The sequence below is a fragment of the Phalacrocorax aristotelis genome, chromosome 6 (assembly GCF_949628215.1).
Source record: "Phalacrocorax aristotelis chromosome 6, bGulAri2.1, whole genome shotgun sequence".
In the NCBI taxonomy this organism is placed as follows: Eukaryota; Metazoa; Chordata; class Aves; order Suliformes; family Phalacrocoracidae; genus Phalacrocorax; species Phalacrocorax aristotelis.
In genome coordinates, this window is record NC_134281.1 from 13,591,417 (window position 1) to 13,607,018 (window position 15,602).

At 43.8% G+C, this 15,602-nt stretch overlaps 1 protein-coding gene across 3 annotated transcripts in view; it reads left to right on the forward strand.

Moving 5' to 3' along the window:
* ABTB1 (ankyrin repeat and BTB domain containing 1) overlaps positions 1 to 15,602 on the forward strand; it is a 28,460-nt gene that overhangs the window by 9,089 nt on the left and 3,769 nt on the right. For all 3 annotated transcript variants that reach the window (XR_012661035.1, XM_075096018.1, XM_075096017.1), the window contains 4 exons: positions 4,738 to 4,853; positions 9,931 to 10,029; positions 10,637 to 10,804; positions 13,790 to 13,990. Coding sequence is in view for 2 of the 3 variants with exons in the window: in XM_075096018.1 (XP_074952119.1) it covers positions 4,738 to 4,853; positions 9,931 to 10,029; positions 10,637 to 10,804; positions 13,790 to 13,990 (584 nt within the window). In the remaining variant the exon portion in view is untranslated. The remainder of the gene's footprint in view (positions 1 to 4,737; positions 4,854 to 9,930; positions 10,030 to 10,636; positions 10,805 to 13,789; positions 13,991 to 15,602) is intronic.

Genomic DNA, 15,602 nt, shown 5'->3' on the forward strand with positions numbered 1-15,602 from the left:
ATTCAGTGGAGCACTGTGGGGTATATTGGGAAGTGCCCTTCAGCAGAGAACTTGTTTAAATCCCTGGGGAGATATAATATGTACAATTAAAAGTCCATTTCTGCATTTATCTGACCCCTAACGAAAGTAAAACATTTGCTAATTGCCTCAAAATGAATGCAGAGATATAACACTTTTTTTTTAAGAGCAGAGAAGTATTTCTGAAAGTGTGTGTGTGTTTATAACACATGTATGTGCCAAACCTTAAATGTCACAATCCTCTATTTAAGGGCTTTTTGTTATCCAAAGAGCTTGTGATCTAATCATGACATCAGCTTATTGCATGAAAACTGACAGTTGGAGTTTATCATTCATCTCCTGAGTTCAAGTTAAAGGACACATGAAGAAGAATCAAAACAGCGCAAGTAGGGCAAAGCGGTGTTAGTCATTAAGTAAAGAAAAAATAATCTGGTAACAAAATCTTCAGGCTGAAAGCATCTGATTCTCATTTCATGGTCTGAGTTAACTCCTTTATTTCAGTCAAGTTAATTTTGGCTTGAGAAGAGAATCTAGTCTGTAGCTTTTAAATCAATAGCATCTTTTTCCTTGATCTGAGAGGTGAGGGTGTAGCTGTTCCACCTTTCCCTTTTGAATTACAAGTTCTGATTATTCAACCTCCTGAAGTTTCAGGGCTTAACAGATAGAGGCAATACTTCTGGCTCAAGAAATTCGTCATCTGCAAGTCACATGGAAGATATTACCAGATGTGTGTCTCCCCTTAGGCATGTGCAATCGTTTGGTGGTAGGGTACTAGGTTACCACAGTTCAGTTGTTCCCATGTAGCCCAGGGTAGAAGTCCTTATATTGTGGAAGCTGTATCATAAGTCTTACCTCAGCTGTGTAAGCACAAATGTTAGCATGAATCTGAAGAGATCAGAAAGGAACTTTTTTTTTTCTTGCTACAAGTAGCGTAATATATCAGTTTGTGTGTTTAATAAGTGATGGAAAAGGGAAGTGGTGGTGAATACCATCATTAGAAAATAAAAACTACTCAGACAGTCGGGTAACAAAATTATCTTGTGGCATCTATTGATATGAATCCAGTGAGATGCTGGACATCTTCCCCCCCCCCCCCCCCCGCTTTTTTCCTTTTTTTCTTTTTTTTACCTCCCAGGGTCTAGCTGAGACCCCCACCTTAGTATATCAAGTTAAAATCCCCTATTAGATTGTGGGAGGAAAATAAGGTGGACAGTTTGCTAGCTGTCTGAAGCCATTGCATAATATGTCACTGGCATTGTAAGGATTGTGAAATCCAGTGGTTAAATTCATGAACTGCAAAAACGCTGACTTCTTGGTGGAGTTCAAAAATGGAAAATAGTTAACCAATGTTTCAGGTTGGTTGGGAGTTTCAGAAACAAGCTCCACTTGCAAACGTGATGATACAAACTTCAGGGTGGCACCGGACAAATTGTTTAATTTCTGTGTTCTTTGGTAGGGAACAGTTGTGCTTCATTTCTGAGGTCTGACAGAAGACATAATCAATGGGTGGTGTAGAGCGCTGATGGAAGTACTAGACTTGATTTTATTTATGACAGGTTGGATTCAAGTGAATAGACAGAACTGCAGATAGATCTGTTAAATGTTTCTCATATCAGATCTCATGTGGAAGCCAGGAAAACTTGGTTCTCTAGAAAATAATACATGTAAGAATTACAGAAGTTAGAAATTGGGAAAGATCTTAAATCACATCATGTCTGGCACTTGACAAAGCATTGCTGTTCCCTCTAGTGAGTTAGGTATCTCTGCTTGTTCAAAGTGCTTTCTGTGGGATAGACAGCTGATTCAGGTCTGCAGAGCAGGGTCATGTCTTGCATCTGTATTATAAAGTTGAAGGGTGCCTAATAAAGCAACATGAACTCAAGCCTCTGCAGCTCCAGTGGATAATTGCACTTTCTGCAATCTCATTATCTTGAGTTAAGCAGCATTTCAAAATCACTTAGTATCTTGGCTCACGGTAGTTTAGGGAAACCCTGGAGAGGACGACCCAGTGCCTTCTGTTGCACCTGAGATAGATGTCAGTGTGAATGCTTGCATATTTTCCCCCACACATGTATTTTGGCTATAACAAGAAAAAACTCTTGCAGTGTTTGGAAGAGCTCAGACAGGGTTTGTCCAGATTAAGCCATAATCCTTCCTTTGGAAGTGGAGGTATTTGAAAATAAATGTTCTCCAGTTATTTCTACAAGTTTTAGGGCAAAAAGGTTGAGAGCAAGGTTTGTGATGCTCACCTTCATAGTGGAGGCACTGGGTGTGTAGAACCTGTGGTTGCACCTAGTTGTGGCATTGGGAGGAGGATGTATAAGACACGTATTATGAGCATGGCATCATTTTGGAAAGGTTTGGGAATTTGGTGGAGGTTTTTGTGGCTTTTATTTTTTGCGGTGCATTGGCTCAACTGAAAAAAAAAAAGACTACAAAGAACTATTGAGCAGTGGAAACAAAGGCAGCTGATGAATTGGTAGGTGACGTTCAGTGCTGTACAGCTGGGCTGGACTGGGAAGAAAGACAAAATCCGCCGTTCTAAGCTGTAGCTGGGTTATTCCTTCCAGCTCCTTGCATTGTTTATGTTACTTTTTTCAGAAAGCCCTTCATTCCTATTTCTTGCAAGAAGGTGGTGGTCCTTGCTGCTTGCTTGCAGCCAACAGCTTATTCCTGATCTGTGACCTTGATTTTTGTTGTCTCTGTTAGGAGAGTTGCTTGTGATACCAAATGCTGTTGTCGTGGATTTGAGACATGCGTTGTCTGAAATGTCTCGTGATAGATGTGCTTGTCAGACAAATCACTGTTCTTTCATGTCGCTTTGAAAGTGTTCAGAGGCTTTGCAGATCCCAGGAAAACTCTTTCTGTTGACTGCTGCTTAAAACTTGCTGGGTCCATTAGCGCTTACAGAGGCTGATTGATTTGGCAACTGTTATAATAAGCACTGCACAAGTATAAATGATTCTCTTTGCCATGAAGAATTTCTAATTGCACAGTGAGAAATTTCCTTCTCTCATGCTGGTCTGTAAGTAGACAGGGCTCTCTGAGAAAATTCACTCAGTCTTGTTTGTGTTTGTGCCAGGTCTCCGCTTGGCTTATTTACCCTGGAAGTCACCTATCTGAAGGTACCATTTAGCGCTGATACAGCAGCCTGTCTCCTTGCTGGTGTAGCTCTGTGTGTAGCAATGACAGTACCTGACTGGCTTGTATTGGTGAATTATCCTTCGCTTTCCAGTGTCTTTCTGGGATGTTCAGCCTTTCTGAGGTACACTGGTGGCATATCTGAAGACTGCAGCAGTAACATGGAGGAGGGGGTGGAGAACTTGTTTTGTGGCACATCGTGGTCTTGTTTCGCCCACGACCCAATGGAGTCATCTGATGAAGCTCATGTAATGCTGTGCAAAATGTCAGGAAAAATGAGGTCTCAAGGTGGCGTGATTCACCTGTGAGGGGTTTTAATGCAGTGAATCATTCCTGTCAGAAATCCTTCTGAACAATTCAGCGTGGGGCTGCCTAACTCTTTTGTCCTTGAGAGTTAACTCTACATCTCTCTTGCTCCAAACAGCATCTCGAACCTTCCTCACTGCAACTTTGCATTTTCCAGGGGTGCTTCATGTTTTTTCACCTGCTTCCCTGTATGCCAGGGACTCACGTCTTTCTTACTCTAGTCCTCACCCCAAAGCATGCTGAGCTGAAAACAAACCTGGGGTAGTGAACTGAGTGAGGGCGGTGGCCGGAAAGAGGAAAGGCTGCGATGGCAGCAGTGTTGTAACACAATAGCTGGGCATACCTTGGGCTGCCCTTGTTTGAAGTTAGGGGGTTGGCTTCAGTGAGCTCCACAGCAACTTTGGTCATAACAGGACCACAAAAGTATGATCGTGTGTTTTGCTTCCCCATTATCAGGCTGCTTAATTGTGCAGGCTGGTAGGGCAAGACAGGAAGACACACTAGGTCTGAAAAAGGCAAGTGGAGTTGCCATCTCTGGGTGGTTTATTTGATCTCTTTGGTGGTGGTAGCAATGCTTATCTAATGTTTGCAGACAACACAGGCACACTGAGGAATCTGGGTGTTTTGGGGGTCTTTGTGCTTTGGGGATCTACAGGTAGCGAGTAGAGGACAGACGTGGGTGCACAGAACTTATTAACTAAACAAGAATAAATCCCTTTTTCCCCTCGATTGAAGTTAGGATGGTGCAGCTGAAATGGGACCCATGAGAGCACGTGGCCAAGCAGAGGGGCATGGAAGCAGCTTTGTTTTAACTAAATACTCCCTGGCATAGGCTTCACCTTAGGTGATGCTGTCAGTGGTAGGGTTGGTCAGCTGGGGAAGGCATTGTACGAGTGGCTCCTGCAGGGGTCAGGGGCAACCTGATCAACGGTCCTCAACTATAATTGTTGACAAGGATTTGCAGAGAGCAAGTTGGGCTTGAAATATGCCTGTGACAACTTTGTTTGCCATGCTTGATATTCTAGCACAAGTAATTAAGTGGAGGTTTTAGGAGAGACAACAATACAGGCATTCCCTTCCAGCCCTGCTCACCAGCTGTACTGAGGGTTGCCGTATGCATGTTTACATAGAGGAATCACGTGTGTTTTGCAGTAAAAGCTAAACAGCAATTACACTGATTTTTCCTGGAGTGCCTTTCTTTTCTCTAAATGGGAGAGAATGTTTGTAGAGGAATTTAGGCATCTCTGCTGTTTTGTTTTTTGCTTCTTCCAGTTTCTTCCAAGCCAGGGACATGTGTGAAAGTGCTGACGATTGAGCCCACAGGTAACTGCCGGCTGCAGGAAGATCTGGCTCTCCTAGCAGACTGCGCCCTGCCAGCTGAACTGAGGGTAGGGAGCATTTATACTACTTCTGGTCTCCATGGGGCTGTGGTATGTGTTCACATGTGTTCAGTCACATTTTTTCCATTTGAGTTTAGTGCTTGCCTGTTTGTTGGTGCTCCAAATGCTGAAAGCCTTTTATTACTTGGAAATGCTGTAAAATTGTTTAATGAGGCTGTGGGTGCTGGTCCTTTCCTTCGGATTTTTCCTCCAGCAGGGACCTCTGTAAACAAAACTCTTGCCGTGTGGTTAGTGGGGATTTCCCCATTGACAACAATGGAACAAAAGTTGGCCCCCACCAGTTTTTCCTTCTCCCTGCTGTCCTTCTTGAGTATCAGAAATGTTTTATCAGCAGGCGTTGGTACCCGAAGGGACATATAGATGGAAGATGGCTTGCTGGGCTTGCTTGCTAGGAACTAACACTCTGCAGTGGAGAGGTGCTTTCAAACTCTGAAAATATTTCCAGCAGAAATGTGAGTCCCTCTGAAGTGAATTTAACTTGACTGGCAATAGATTTGCTTTTCATAACTACGTCTTGTTGACTCTTAGAAATAGCCCACAGACCACAGGTTGATGATCACTATGTTAAAATACCATCAGTATTATTAGTTAGGCTCATATATGTGGATCTTCACTCCCAATTGCAGGAGAACAGGATAAATATTAGTGGTCTTCATTCTCCCTGCATCTGTTGTTTTCTGTAATATCAGCAGCTTCACTTTGCTCTTTTGTCTGTCCTTTTTTTTCCCCCTCTCTCTCATACCAACCACTGGATTTAATAGCATGAACTCATTTTAGGTGGCGGCTGTGCCCAGAGATTGTATGACTGAGTGATGCAGCGAAGTTTGTTGCCTTTTTTCTTTTTGTCCCCTACCAAATAGACCTGTTTGGTGCAGAGAACGTATGTGTGTGCTTTTGCATGGATGTGGTTTCTTACCTGTAATAAGCCAGTGTGTTTTGTGCTGTCTTTTGGCAGACATCTTTCTCTGAGTACTGAGCACTTTATAGAGAGAGTTTTTCTCCATCAAGTTTCCATCTACCAGTGCAGAAATCTTTCCTACATAACCTGCCTCCCCCAAATAACTGTGTGTTTATTTGTGGCTTTTCTATATGTTTGCAGGCTTTAAAGGGAAGTGATACTATAAATCTCAGATTTACTTTCCCAAGAATTAAAATAAGGCACATGGCCCCCAAAACAGTGAGATTTACATAAATTTTAAGTACTTTCACAAATAAAAGGAGAGCTTTCTGTTTGATTGCTTGTTCCCACACCTTGATGGCATGCTCATGTCAGGTTAAGCTTTTCTTCTCAAGGGTTAGAAACACTTCCATTTTATTTCTTTCAGGCAGAATAGGAGCTGGGAAGGAAAATATGAAAATCAATAATATAATCATCTGACAGTGCTGTGAATGCCTATGTAAGCTGTGTTTTTCTTGCTGTGTTCATAAATCGGGACAAGGGCAGTTACAGCAGCATTAGACTTGGTATGGCTGTAAAGGTGAAGAGGCATGGGCACGTGCCTGTTCACTATAGAACTTGTATATCATGCACATACATGGGTGCTTTGTTTAAGCCTGAAAAAATTCTAAAAGAATCCAGTTTTTCTTTCTCTAGTTCTCTTTTTTTTTTATTTTGTTAACTTACAAAGAATATATGAACAAAGCCCTTCATCTGATTGCCGTTTATATGTCATACTAATGTTTCCAAATTTTTAAATTCTGTGAATTAAGCATCTTTTTTTCTGGGACAGAGGAATTGCATATCCTCATTTTTACAGGGTTTGATGTCATACAAGGAGTAGTATACAAACTATGTAACCTAAAATGTCAGGGGCAGCTGAATAGTCACATACAAACATCTGTGTTCTTGAGAGAAACCTACCTTTTTTTCCCCAGTCTATGCAGAACAAAATAGGTACTCAGCTTCTGAATAAAAGCCAGCATTTCCAGAATTTGGCAAGAGGCATTCTGAGCTGCTGCATGTCATATGCCATATTACATGAAATGGAGATGTATACATCTTTCACTATAAGCAAATAATTCGCGTGTAATGTTTTTGATCTTGAATGATGCAGAAAACTCTATGCATCCCAATTTCATAGTTCAGTAATATGTTATATGACTAAAACAATAATTAACATTTGCTATCCACTCACGGTTCATTATTAGCTTTTAGTGAGAATAATCTATTCTTTGAACTCTGAAACACATTTATAATCTTGTTTCTCATTCCTGTTTATACTTGAAAGCCTTTTCTCTTGCAGTGTTTGTTTTTAAAAGTGTGGTTGTTTGTCTGTTTTGTTTTAAACTAGTAATCGCCAGAATTTTTCTGACCACAACAGCTTCTTTGGTTAGTTGCAATAAAATTTAGCAATGACAGATTTAAGTAAAATACATTCAAAAGCGAGGCAACTGTCAAAAACCCTCTGGCTTTCCGCTGTCTGTCTGCCTAGCTATTCATCTCGTGTCTGCCAGGAGCCCTCTGAGTTAGAGACTCCAGGGCTTCCAGTATATGAGTCTGTAGGCACAACGTTTCCTTGTAGCTGGTTTTTCATTACCTTTTAACTGAAATCTTATTTTCCAAACCAAGATGAAATCAGACTTAAAAGGATCAGAATTTGCCATGAAATAAATACTGTTCTTTCCATCTGTATTGACATTTGGTGTGGCTGCAAAAAAAATGTGACCATTTGTCACGTTTCTGGTAAAGCTAAATCTTGTAATGCATAGAAAAAACAGTGGGAAACAAGTAGATGGGTTCCATCTTGTCTGTCCCCACACCTGTGTAGTGTGGTTGTCCATGGCAGTTATTCCTGTGCTTCGCTTTGCCCATTTGGCAGAAGCAGATTAACTGGACTATTTACAGCATGCTTTTTTTTTAATCTAATCTACTTGCATCTGGTTATGGGCTGATCTTCTTTTGGATCACTAACGCCTGTATTTTGTGTTGTAATTTAGTTACAATTTTCTTGCTGAGATAATCTGGCCAAGGTACAAATTGCTGCCACTGATTTGTTTTGTATGTTTTTGCCTCCAGCGACACTTCTATGTAAGTGCTAATAGCAAATTGGTAGCAGCAAAGATGTGGTCCTCCGCATGTGAGGGCTGGAAGATACTGTGAATGTTCAAGCAGCCTTATGCTAAGAGGTGTTGAGAGTATTTCTGTATGGTGAATGTGGAGGTGTTTGTAATTCAGGAGACAAACTCTGGCAAATAAAACTCCATGTCCATTCCAGAGGGATGGATTCTGTTTAAAGATTTACCTTTGGACAATGAAAGGGGAGCAAAGAAGGGATGCATGTAGGAGATGTGGAGGTTATGTCTCGTTTAAAACCCGTGTGCTACAAAAAGCGGCATCTTATCAAAGCCTGCTTCTAGGTTTGTTTTACCTGGAATGTGCCTGCGAAGTTGTAGCCTGGAAAGTGATGTCAGAATTTCTAGGAGAGGACATGGAAGCTGTGGGCATAGGGTGGGGAAACAGGGTGAGAAGTTGGATCATGACTACTAGCATTTATAATGGGATGCCACAGGGCATGTGGCTGCAGATCCCAGACCACTGTTTGTTCGCTGCCTTGAAACATGCGACACAGACAACAGCAAAATAGCAGCCTGGGGAATCTGCAATGGGGACAATTTGATCTGATCTTTGATGCTGGATGTGCTTATTGTGTTATAGCTGTATAAAAAGCAGGTAACAGATCAGTTGGGGAGCGTTCCTTGAATTGCTGCATCTCCTCTGGGAGAGGAGTTCCCTGATGGGGAAGGACTCACAGGAGGGAGGTGTTACGGAGGGGCATCATTACTGTGACAGCCATGTGCACAATTTGAATGCCACTGGGCTTACTCTCCTGTGATTAGGAACCAGAAGCTGCCAAATGTTGTTGTGGACAAAGAGCCTGGCAAATAGGTCCAGATTGTTGTGAGCTTTTGCCAGCTTGGTACCTTGCCACATCCTAGAACCTGTTTTATGAGAGAAACCCCGCTGCATTCGAGCTGAGCTTGGCTGAGCACCAACCCAGTGTGTTGCAGGCTGTGTCTTTGTTTAGTTAGGGAGGGAGGAGTCATCTGGCTCCTCAGTACAGCTGAAAGTCAGTTGCTTTCCGTTAAGATCAAGGCAGCCTTGTTGGAAATGGTGCTTAGGTGATCTGCAACTGGGAGACTGATCTTCACGGTCAGCCCAGGGTTTTCCCAGGTGCAAACTTGGGATGTAACTTTCTTGGATGAGAGACAGCAGTAGTAAGCTCCTTGGCTTAGGCAGCGCAGGGGTATGCGTTTGTAAAGTGAGAACCAGGGGAAACTTTTGTTCTAGAGATTGTCTTGGTTAGATGACTGTGAATATAAACTTTTCTCTACAATTGAAATACCCTGTATATAAGATAAGGTGTAAGTAAAAATATTTGGAAGTGTCACTTTAAAATAACGTAAGGCCAACAGATTATTTTTTTTTCGGGGGGGGGTGTGTGTGTGTGTGTGTGTGTGTGTGCTGTCTTTGTTGGCATGTGGGATTGGGAGGAGGTGTGTTGGTGTTAAAATAATTCACTAGAGTACTAATACTGCAACAACGCTATCTTTGGCTGCAAATCAAATGAAAAATTTAAAATGTGCTTTAGCAATGTTGGATTACTCAAGTGAGGCAGTAAATGTAGCCAAACCATTTCAAACTGATGTACGTATCTATGTAATCTATACATTACTACATCTGCCTGTACATCTACACAGTAAAGGGCTAGTCCTAAGCTCTAGTATGCTTATAATACCCACTACATGAAGTAAACTTCACCTCCACTTGGTTATCTGCCTTGTTAGGTGGCACAGAAATGCTTTCCAGATGTGTATGTGGTATCAGGGAGTTTCCATGGACAAGGGAGGCAGCTGTAACTTGTACCAGGAATATCTCTATCAGGAGTGCAAGGACTCCAGTTCCTCCCATTGAAATTTGTGTTCAGAGTATCTCTGGTGCTCTGCTCTGTGGTGACGGAATGGGTGGATGGTTGCTTCTGGGAAGACCAAGTCGTCCAAACTTGGGACCCTGAGTGTGTTTAAAGCACAAATGTTAAAGGTAGGGTTTTCTGGTTTTTCTTCGTAGGTTGGTTTTGGGGAGTTGCCATTTGACAGCACTGACAACTTTAACAGTTGTCCTGACGTGTGTTTCCGGGTGGCAGATTACAACTTTTTGTGCCATAAGGTACGTGCTTGTGCTATACTTCATTCTCCTCCCTTTCTGCCATGAGTCTAATGTACCTGTCTCCCCCACTCATCCAGTGCTGAATATACACTGCAGAAGCAGGATTGCCTCATCAGCTGGAAAGCCAAATGCCTTATTGCAGCTGGAAACTATATTTAAAATATTTAACAAAACAGCAAACCCCACCTTTCTTGCAGAGACGAGGAGATAAATTTATGGATTCAGCTACAACATTCACAGCTGCAAAATCTCCTACTGCTATTTTGTGAGTTCAGTATCTGGAGAGGGGAATGTTTGCTCTGCAAGTAAACAGCAGTAAGAATGGATTTTGAGATCCAACCTCAACTCAAACTCCTGCCCTAATGTCATGCTACTTTTGAATCTCTTAAGTTTACAATTTTTTTTTTTTTGTTCTGAGGGTAGGCATGGATAGAAATAAGGTATGGAAAAATGTTGGAGATGCAGTTTCAAAATATAGGAAGAGTCAGAGTTACAGAGTCTGAACTTCTGAGATATCTTTGAGCTGCTCTGACAGCTGATTGGTAGTGCTGTTTGACTTGGTGCAATGAGAAAGATGCTAGTATTTTGGTCTTTCTTCCCTCTCCAGGCTTTTTTCTGTGGGCGCAGTGATTATTTCAAAGCCCTTCTTGAAGACCATTTCAGTGAGAGTGAGGAGCTGCAGACGCAGCCCAGTATCCCTGTGGTGACTCTCCACAACATCTCAGAAGACATCTTCATTCGGGTCCTCTACTACATCTACAGTGACGATACAGAGGTGAGGCCAGCCATGGATCCTTTCCTCCCGTGCTGGTTAATTCTTGAGGTGTTCACTGCTGTGTTTTCCTGCAGCATCTGGAGGGGTGTGTGTGCATGTGATTTCTTAAATCCCATTGCCCTACTCTGCTACCTCACTTTTGTCTCAGGAACCCACATACTGGGACTTGATGTTAGCCAGGCAGGGATCTAGTATATGTGCATGACATTCAGGAAGCAAACAGCTAGTCTTTTATCCCATAATAAAAATTTGGAAATTAGGTTGCACGTTGTATGTTGGCGTGACAAATGTAGGGCTTTGCGGATTTCCCTCTTGAGCTCTGTTGAAGGATAAGGTGAGCAACTGCCAGTAGATGGCAGATTGAACACATTTGGAGATGTGGAAAGGTTGAGAGATTCTGCTTATTTACTCTTGGCATCATAGCCCACTTTTCCATTTGTAGCAAGTCATTATTTCCACTGTTGTTTATTGTTGGGGTGGGCAAAGCTTCCACTGGGAGACCAACGCCTTGCTGTGCTCGGTATCATAAGCAGTAACAAAATGGCCCTAACCCATCTAGTTTTCAGCCTAATGGAAGGTGCTGCAAATTTCAGCGTTTAAGCAGCTTCCTGCCTGGGTTTTGTGGCAAATGCTTTTAGCAGGTCTAGCTGCAAGATGCCAGAACACATTCTGGCATTAGGGCAGTGATCAGAGATGCTGCTGCACCTGCCAGTGTCACTTCTCCCAAGCAGTATTTGTGCTCTGGGTTAGGTGCCACATACAGAGAGTGCATGCAGCTGTGACCTTATTTCTGCTGATCTGTTCACCTCTGGGTGGCAACAGGGAATGTGCAGTAGGGAGAGATGTATTTAGCAGGCAGCGAGGGCAGGATTGCCATTGGTATGCCAGAGAGCAGATGTTTCACTTGTCTGCACTCTTCCCTCAGCCATGTGCTGAAAGGGCAGGTGGGGGGCAAAGAAGCATGTTGGGGTTGTGAAGACCCTCCTGATCTTGGGACCGCACTGCAGCGTGACCCTGTTCCCTTGCATCTCTCCTGTCTGCCTGCCCTCCTCGTGATGGCTCACAGGAAGGATGTTTCCCAAGCAGCCATTCCTTTCCAAGTGGTGTCTCAGCTGTCCTGCCTGGGACTTGGAGCAGGAGGACAGACCAACAACAAGGAGTTGAAAGAGTCTTGCTTGTATATTTTCTATGCAGAATGGTGCCATCACAGAAACTAGCTCGGATTTCATACTGAGCAGCCAAGATATGAGCTTCTGCAGAGAGCTCACCTGTCATGAAAAACTACCAGGAAAAATGGTCAGGAAAACTTGGCTTCTCCAGCCCAGTGTCAGCACTCCCAATTCCATGTTTCTTTTTCCAAAGGATTTATATGTCTCTCTCCCACGTAGCAGTGACAATTTTTGCAGTTGGAGGGAAGAGTGTTTGCACAGGACAGAAAGGGTTCCAGGCAGAAAGAGAAGTTGCTGATCAGAATACTTGTGTGGGCTCAAGAGGAGCTTTTGGAGGAACATTTGCCACGTTTGTCCTTGATCAAGCAGTTGGGCGCTGCTGCCATCAATAGTACTGATTCAAATGCCTCCAACTCATGAGGTTCCTGGAACTTATGAAAGGACAAAGCAGCACTTGATTAATAACCCCAAGAGCTTTTTTACCCCACTGTGGCACTATGGCATTTGTGCCATGCCTCTGATATATCTTGCATCCTTCTGCACAGCTGTTGCAGGATGTTATACAGCTGAGACATTTTCTGTGAGTAGTCTCTCCAAACGCTGGTGTGGACAGCTGTAGGGGAAGAAATAATCAGTGTTTTGCAGTTGTCAGTGAGCAACCACATGGGTAGATGTGGACAGCAATGGTTTTGCTGCTGACCAGTTATCAGGGCAGTGGATCACACTGTACCAGAGTTACCATTCCTCAGTCTAGACCAGTGTGGCTTGCTCTCTAGTGCAAATCATCTTGACTCCTCCACAGCCAGGGTATGCTGCATCCTGCAGATTTGCTGTTGAAATGGACGTGGGTAACTGCACTCTTTGCACTTCACATTAGCAGGAACAGAACTGTGCAGAGAGAGGCTCTAGTTCAGGTTAGTGACGCAGATGGCTGACTAAAATAGGATTTGCCCAACCAGGGGGAAGAAACTGAGTGAAGCTGGAGGTGGTGTCTCCAGCATTATCTACAGCATTTTTTTTATCCTCAGATCACTAGCAAAGAGCAAAAGTACCCAAGAAGGAAATGGGAGGGTGGTTCTCGAGCTTGAGAGACTGAAAATGTTAAAGGCCATGCACAACAGTGTAAACTTGAGCATCTGGTGCATGAATTTAGTTAGGTTTGAATGCCTGTTAAATCTCCAGTAGTACTTGATTTGCAGAGTCTGTTCCTTACCCAGTTGGGCATCACCTATAGTTTATTTGGGGTGCAATTTTCTGTCCTTGGATGTATCCCTGTGCCAGGGAGGTTGTGCTGTCACAGGGAGCCAGTTTGAGGAAGGAACTTAAGAGAATTTGGCATGTTTTTCAATAAATGCAAGTCCAGCAGTACAAAATGGGAGGAAAAGCCCTAGTGGGGACAAGGTGCCCTACTCTGCCAGTCTGTTCTGTTTGAAGGGCTTTCAGTACCTCTGGTAAAAGCTACCTCCTTCCACTGCCACACTGAGCACTTTTCATCAGCCAGCATTTGGCTGTAATTCGGTGTTCCAGCATTGCTTTGTGGTTAGCTAGAGGGGTTAGCTGCAGCATGGGAAAATTCTTGCTTTGTGGTGAGCAAGCTGCCACTGCAGCATTTTAAACTCCTCTGTGGTAACTGAGTGGAGACCTAGCCCTGAAAGACTGAGCTCCTGTCTCTCCGTAGTACTATTAACACTTGTCTAGTAATGGACCAAACAACACTTCAGAGAATCTCTGCTAAGACCCAAGAGAAGTAGGCAGTTTGCCAGAGACAAGTGAAGTGGGCAGGATTAGGCAGTAATTCCCCTCTTTCCATTGCCAGCTGTCCCCGGAAAACGCCTACGACGTGCTGTGCGTGGCAGACATGTACCTGCTGCCTGGGCTGAAGCGCCTTTGTGGCAGGACCTTGGCTCAGATCCTCGATGAGGACAACATTGTCAGCATCTGGAGGATTGCAAAGCTGTTCCAGCTGACCCGGCTGGAGGACCAGTGCACAGAGTACATGGCAAAGATCATCGAGAAGGTAGCAGAAACACTCCCCACTGCACTTACCACATGTGCCTGTCAATCTAACTGCACGGTGTGAGCCATAGATACAACAGGTTTAATGGTTGCACTTTGGTCTGTAATAAATGGTTGCCCTCTCTGGTTTAGTGTGCTTCCTGGAAAAGAGCAGGGGTTAAGTAGGAAAGCATATGGTGAGTTAGGACAGAGGATGAGGAGTGTGGCAGTACCTGATGTTGCTGTAGTAAGCCAGATGCTGGTGGCTGTCTAGTACATTCCTGTGGACTGTACTGGGGTGAAAAATCTGCCCAAAAAAGTTCGGCAGGTGACTCTTGCCAAGCTTTCAGCCACTGTGGCCAGAGCAACAGCGGTGTTGCCTGAATACACCAGCTGCAGCCTGGAACCCAACAGGGTGTGCAGGGAAGCTCTGTGCTGGAAATTCTTTTCAGCATTTGCTGGAGGGAGTTCTTCCTGGTATAATACTGTAGAAATGAATAATCAGTGTGATCTCTACTCTCCTCCAGGATGACAAATTTAACAGCAGGGGTTTCCACAGGGGAAATTTGGTCGTTGAACAGCCAGAAGTAATGAGTCTAACACTGAAGTTTTCTTTATGGGGCTCCATTTAAGTGTAATCCTGACTGATAATAGCTTGAAATTTCAGGACTCATGGAGAAAGTTGCCATGTGGAAGGATAAACTAGAATCTATGGGGTGTTCTTGTCCTGATGCAGATCTTTATAAATGGCTTGAACAGTTCACATGGGAATGTAACATTTTCACCTTCAGCTTGAAAGGTGTGAGATTCTTTTTGGCGTATGGAAACAGTGAAGGAAATGATTCCGGGGCTGTTACTTTCTTCAGTGTGTAGCTTGGGGATGATAGACATATCAGCACGCACCCAGATTCTGGCTTCTGAAAAAGGGATTTGGTTTGGCAGCTGAAAGAATATCCCAAGTAGTAATTGGGCAAGGTAGGGCTTTGCTTGTGTGTTCCTCTTGCATCCCCCTTCTCTAGCCTGAATGGGAGTCCTTCGACCCAGCATTGGCAAACTGCCTTCCTAAGGGTGTTGGCACAAATGGAGCCACCCCAGCTGTTCAAACATCGGCAGCTGCCAGCATCTTGTGGATATGCACTGATGATGGCAACAGGGAGAGAATTTGGCAGTGTGTGTAGCATAGAGCAGGGCTCAGCAACCTGCCGTGCCCAGGCACAGTTTGGTAGCGTAGACAGACGGAAGCTGCCTCTCACCCTTCAGCACACCACATGTTTCTGGGGAACTTGATGCAAAAATCATTCATGGGTGACCTGATTCTGTCAGGTTGGGTGCAGAACAGAGCAGCTGCCTTGCTGTGATCTGCTGGTCGGCTGTTGGTGGTGGGGCTGAGAGCCATGGTGGGGATAGTCATCTGTGGCTCTTGGTTCTGAACTGGGCACAAGCACTCACTGTCTTGCCTGTTGCAAGTCATTTCCCAAAAGTGTCTGACAGCATCCCCTGGTTCCTGCTGAGGAGCCTTTCTGGAGGGGGTATTTTGTATATTCATGTGCCCCAGTACCAGAACTAAGGATATTTAGTTAGTGAGTCTTACAGTGAGCTGTTTGAGGTGCAGATTGCTTACAGTTGTGACCATT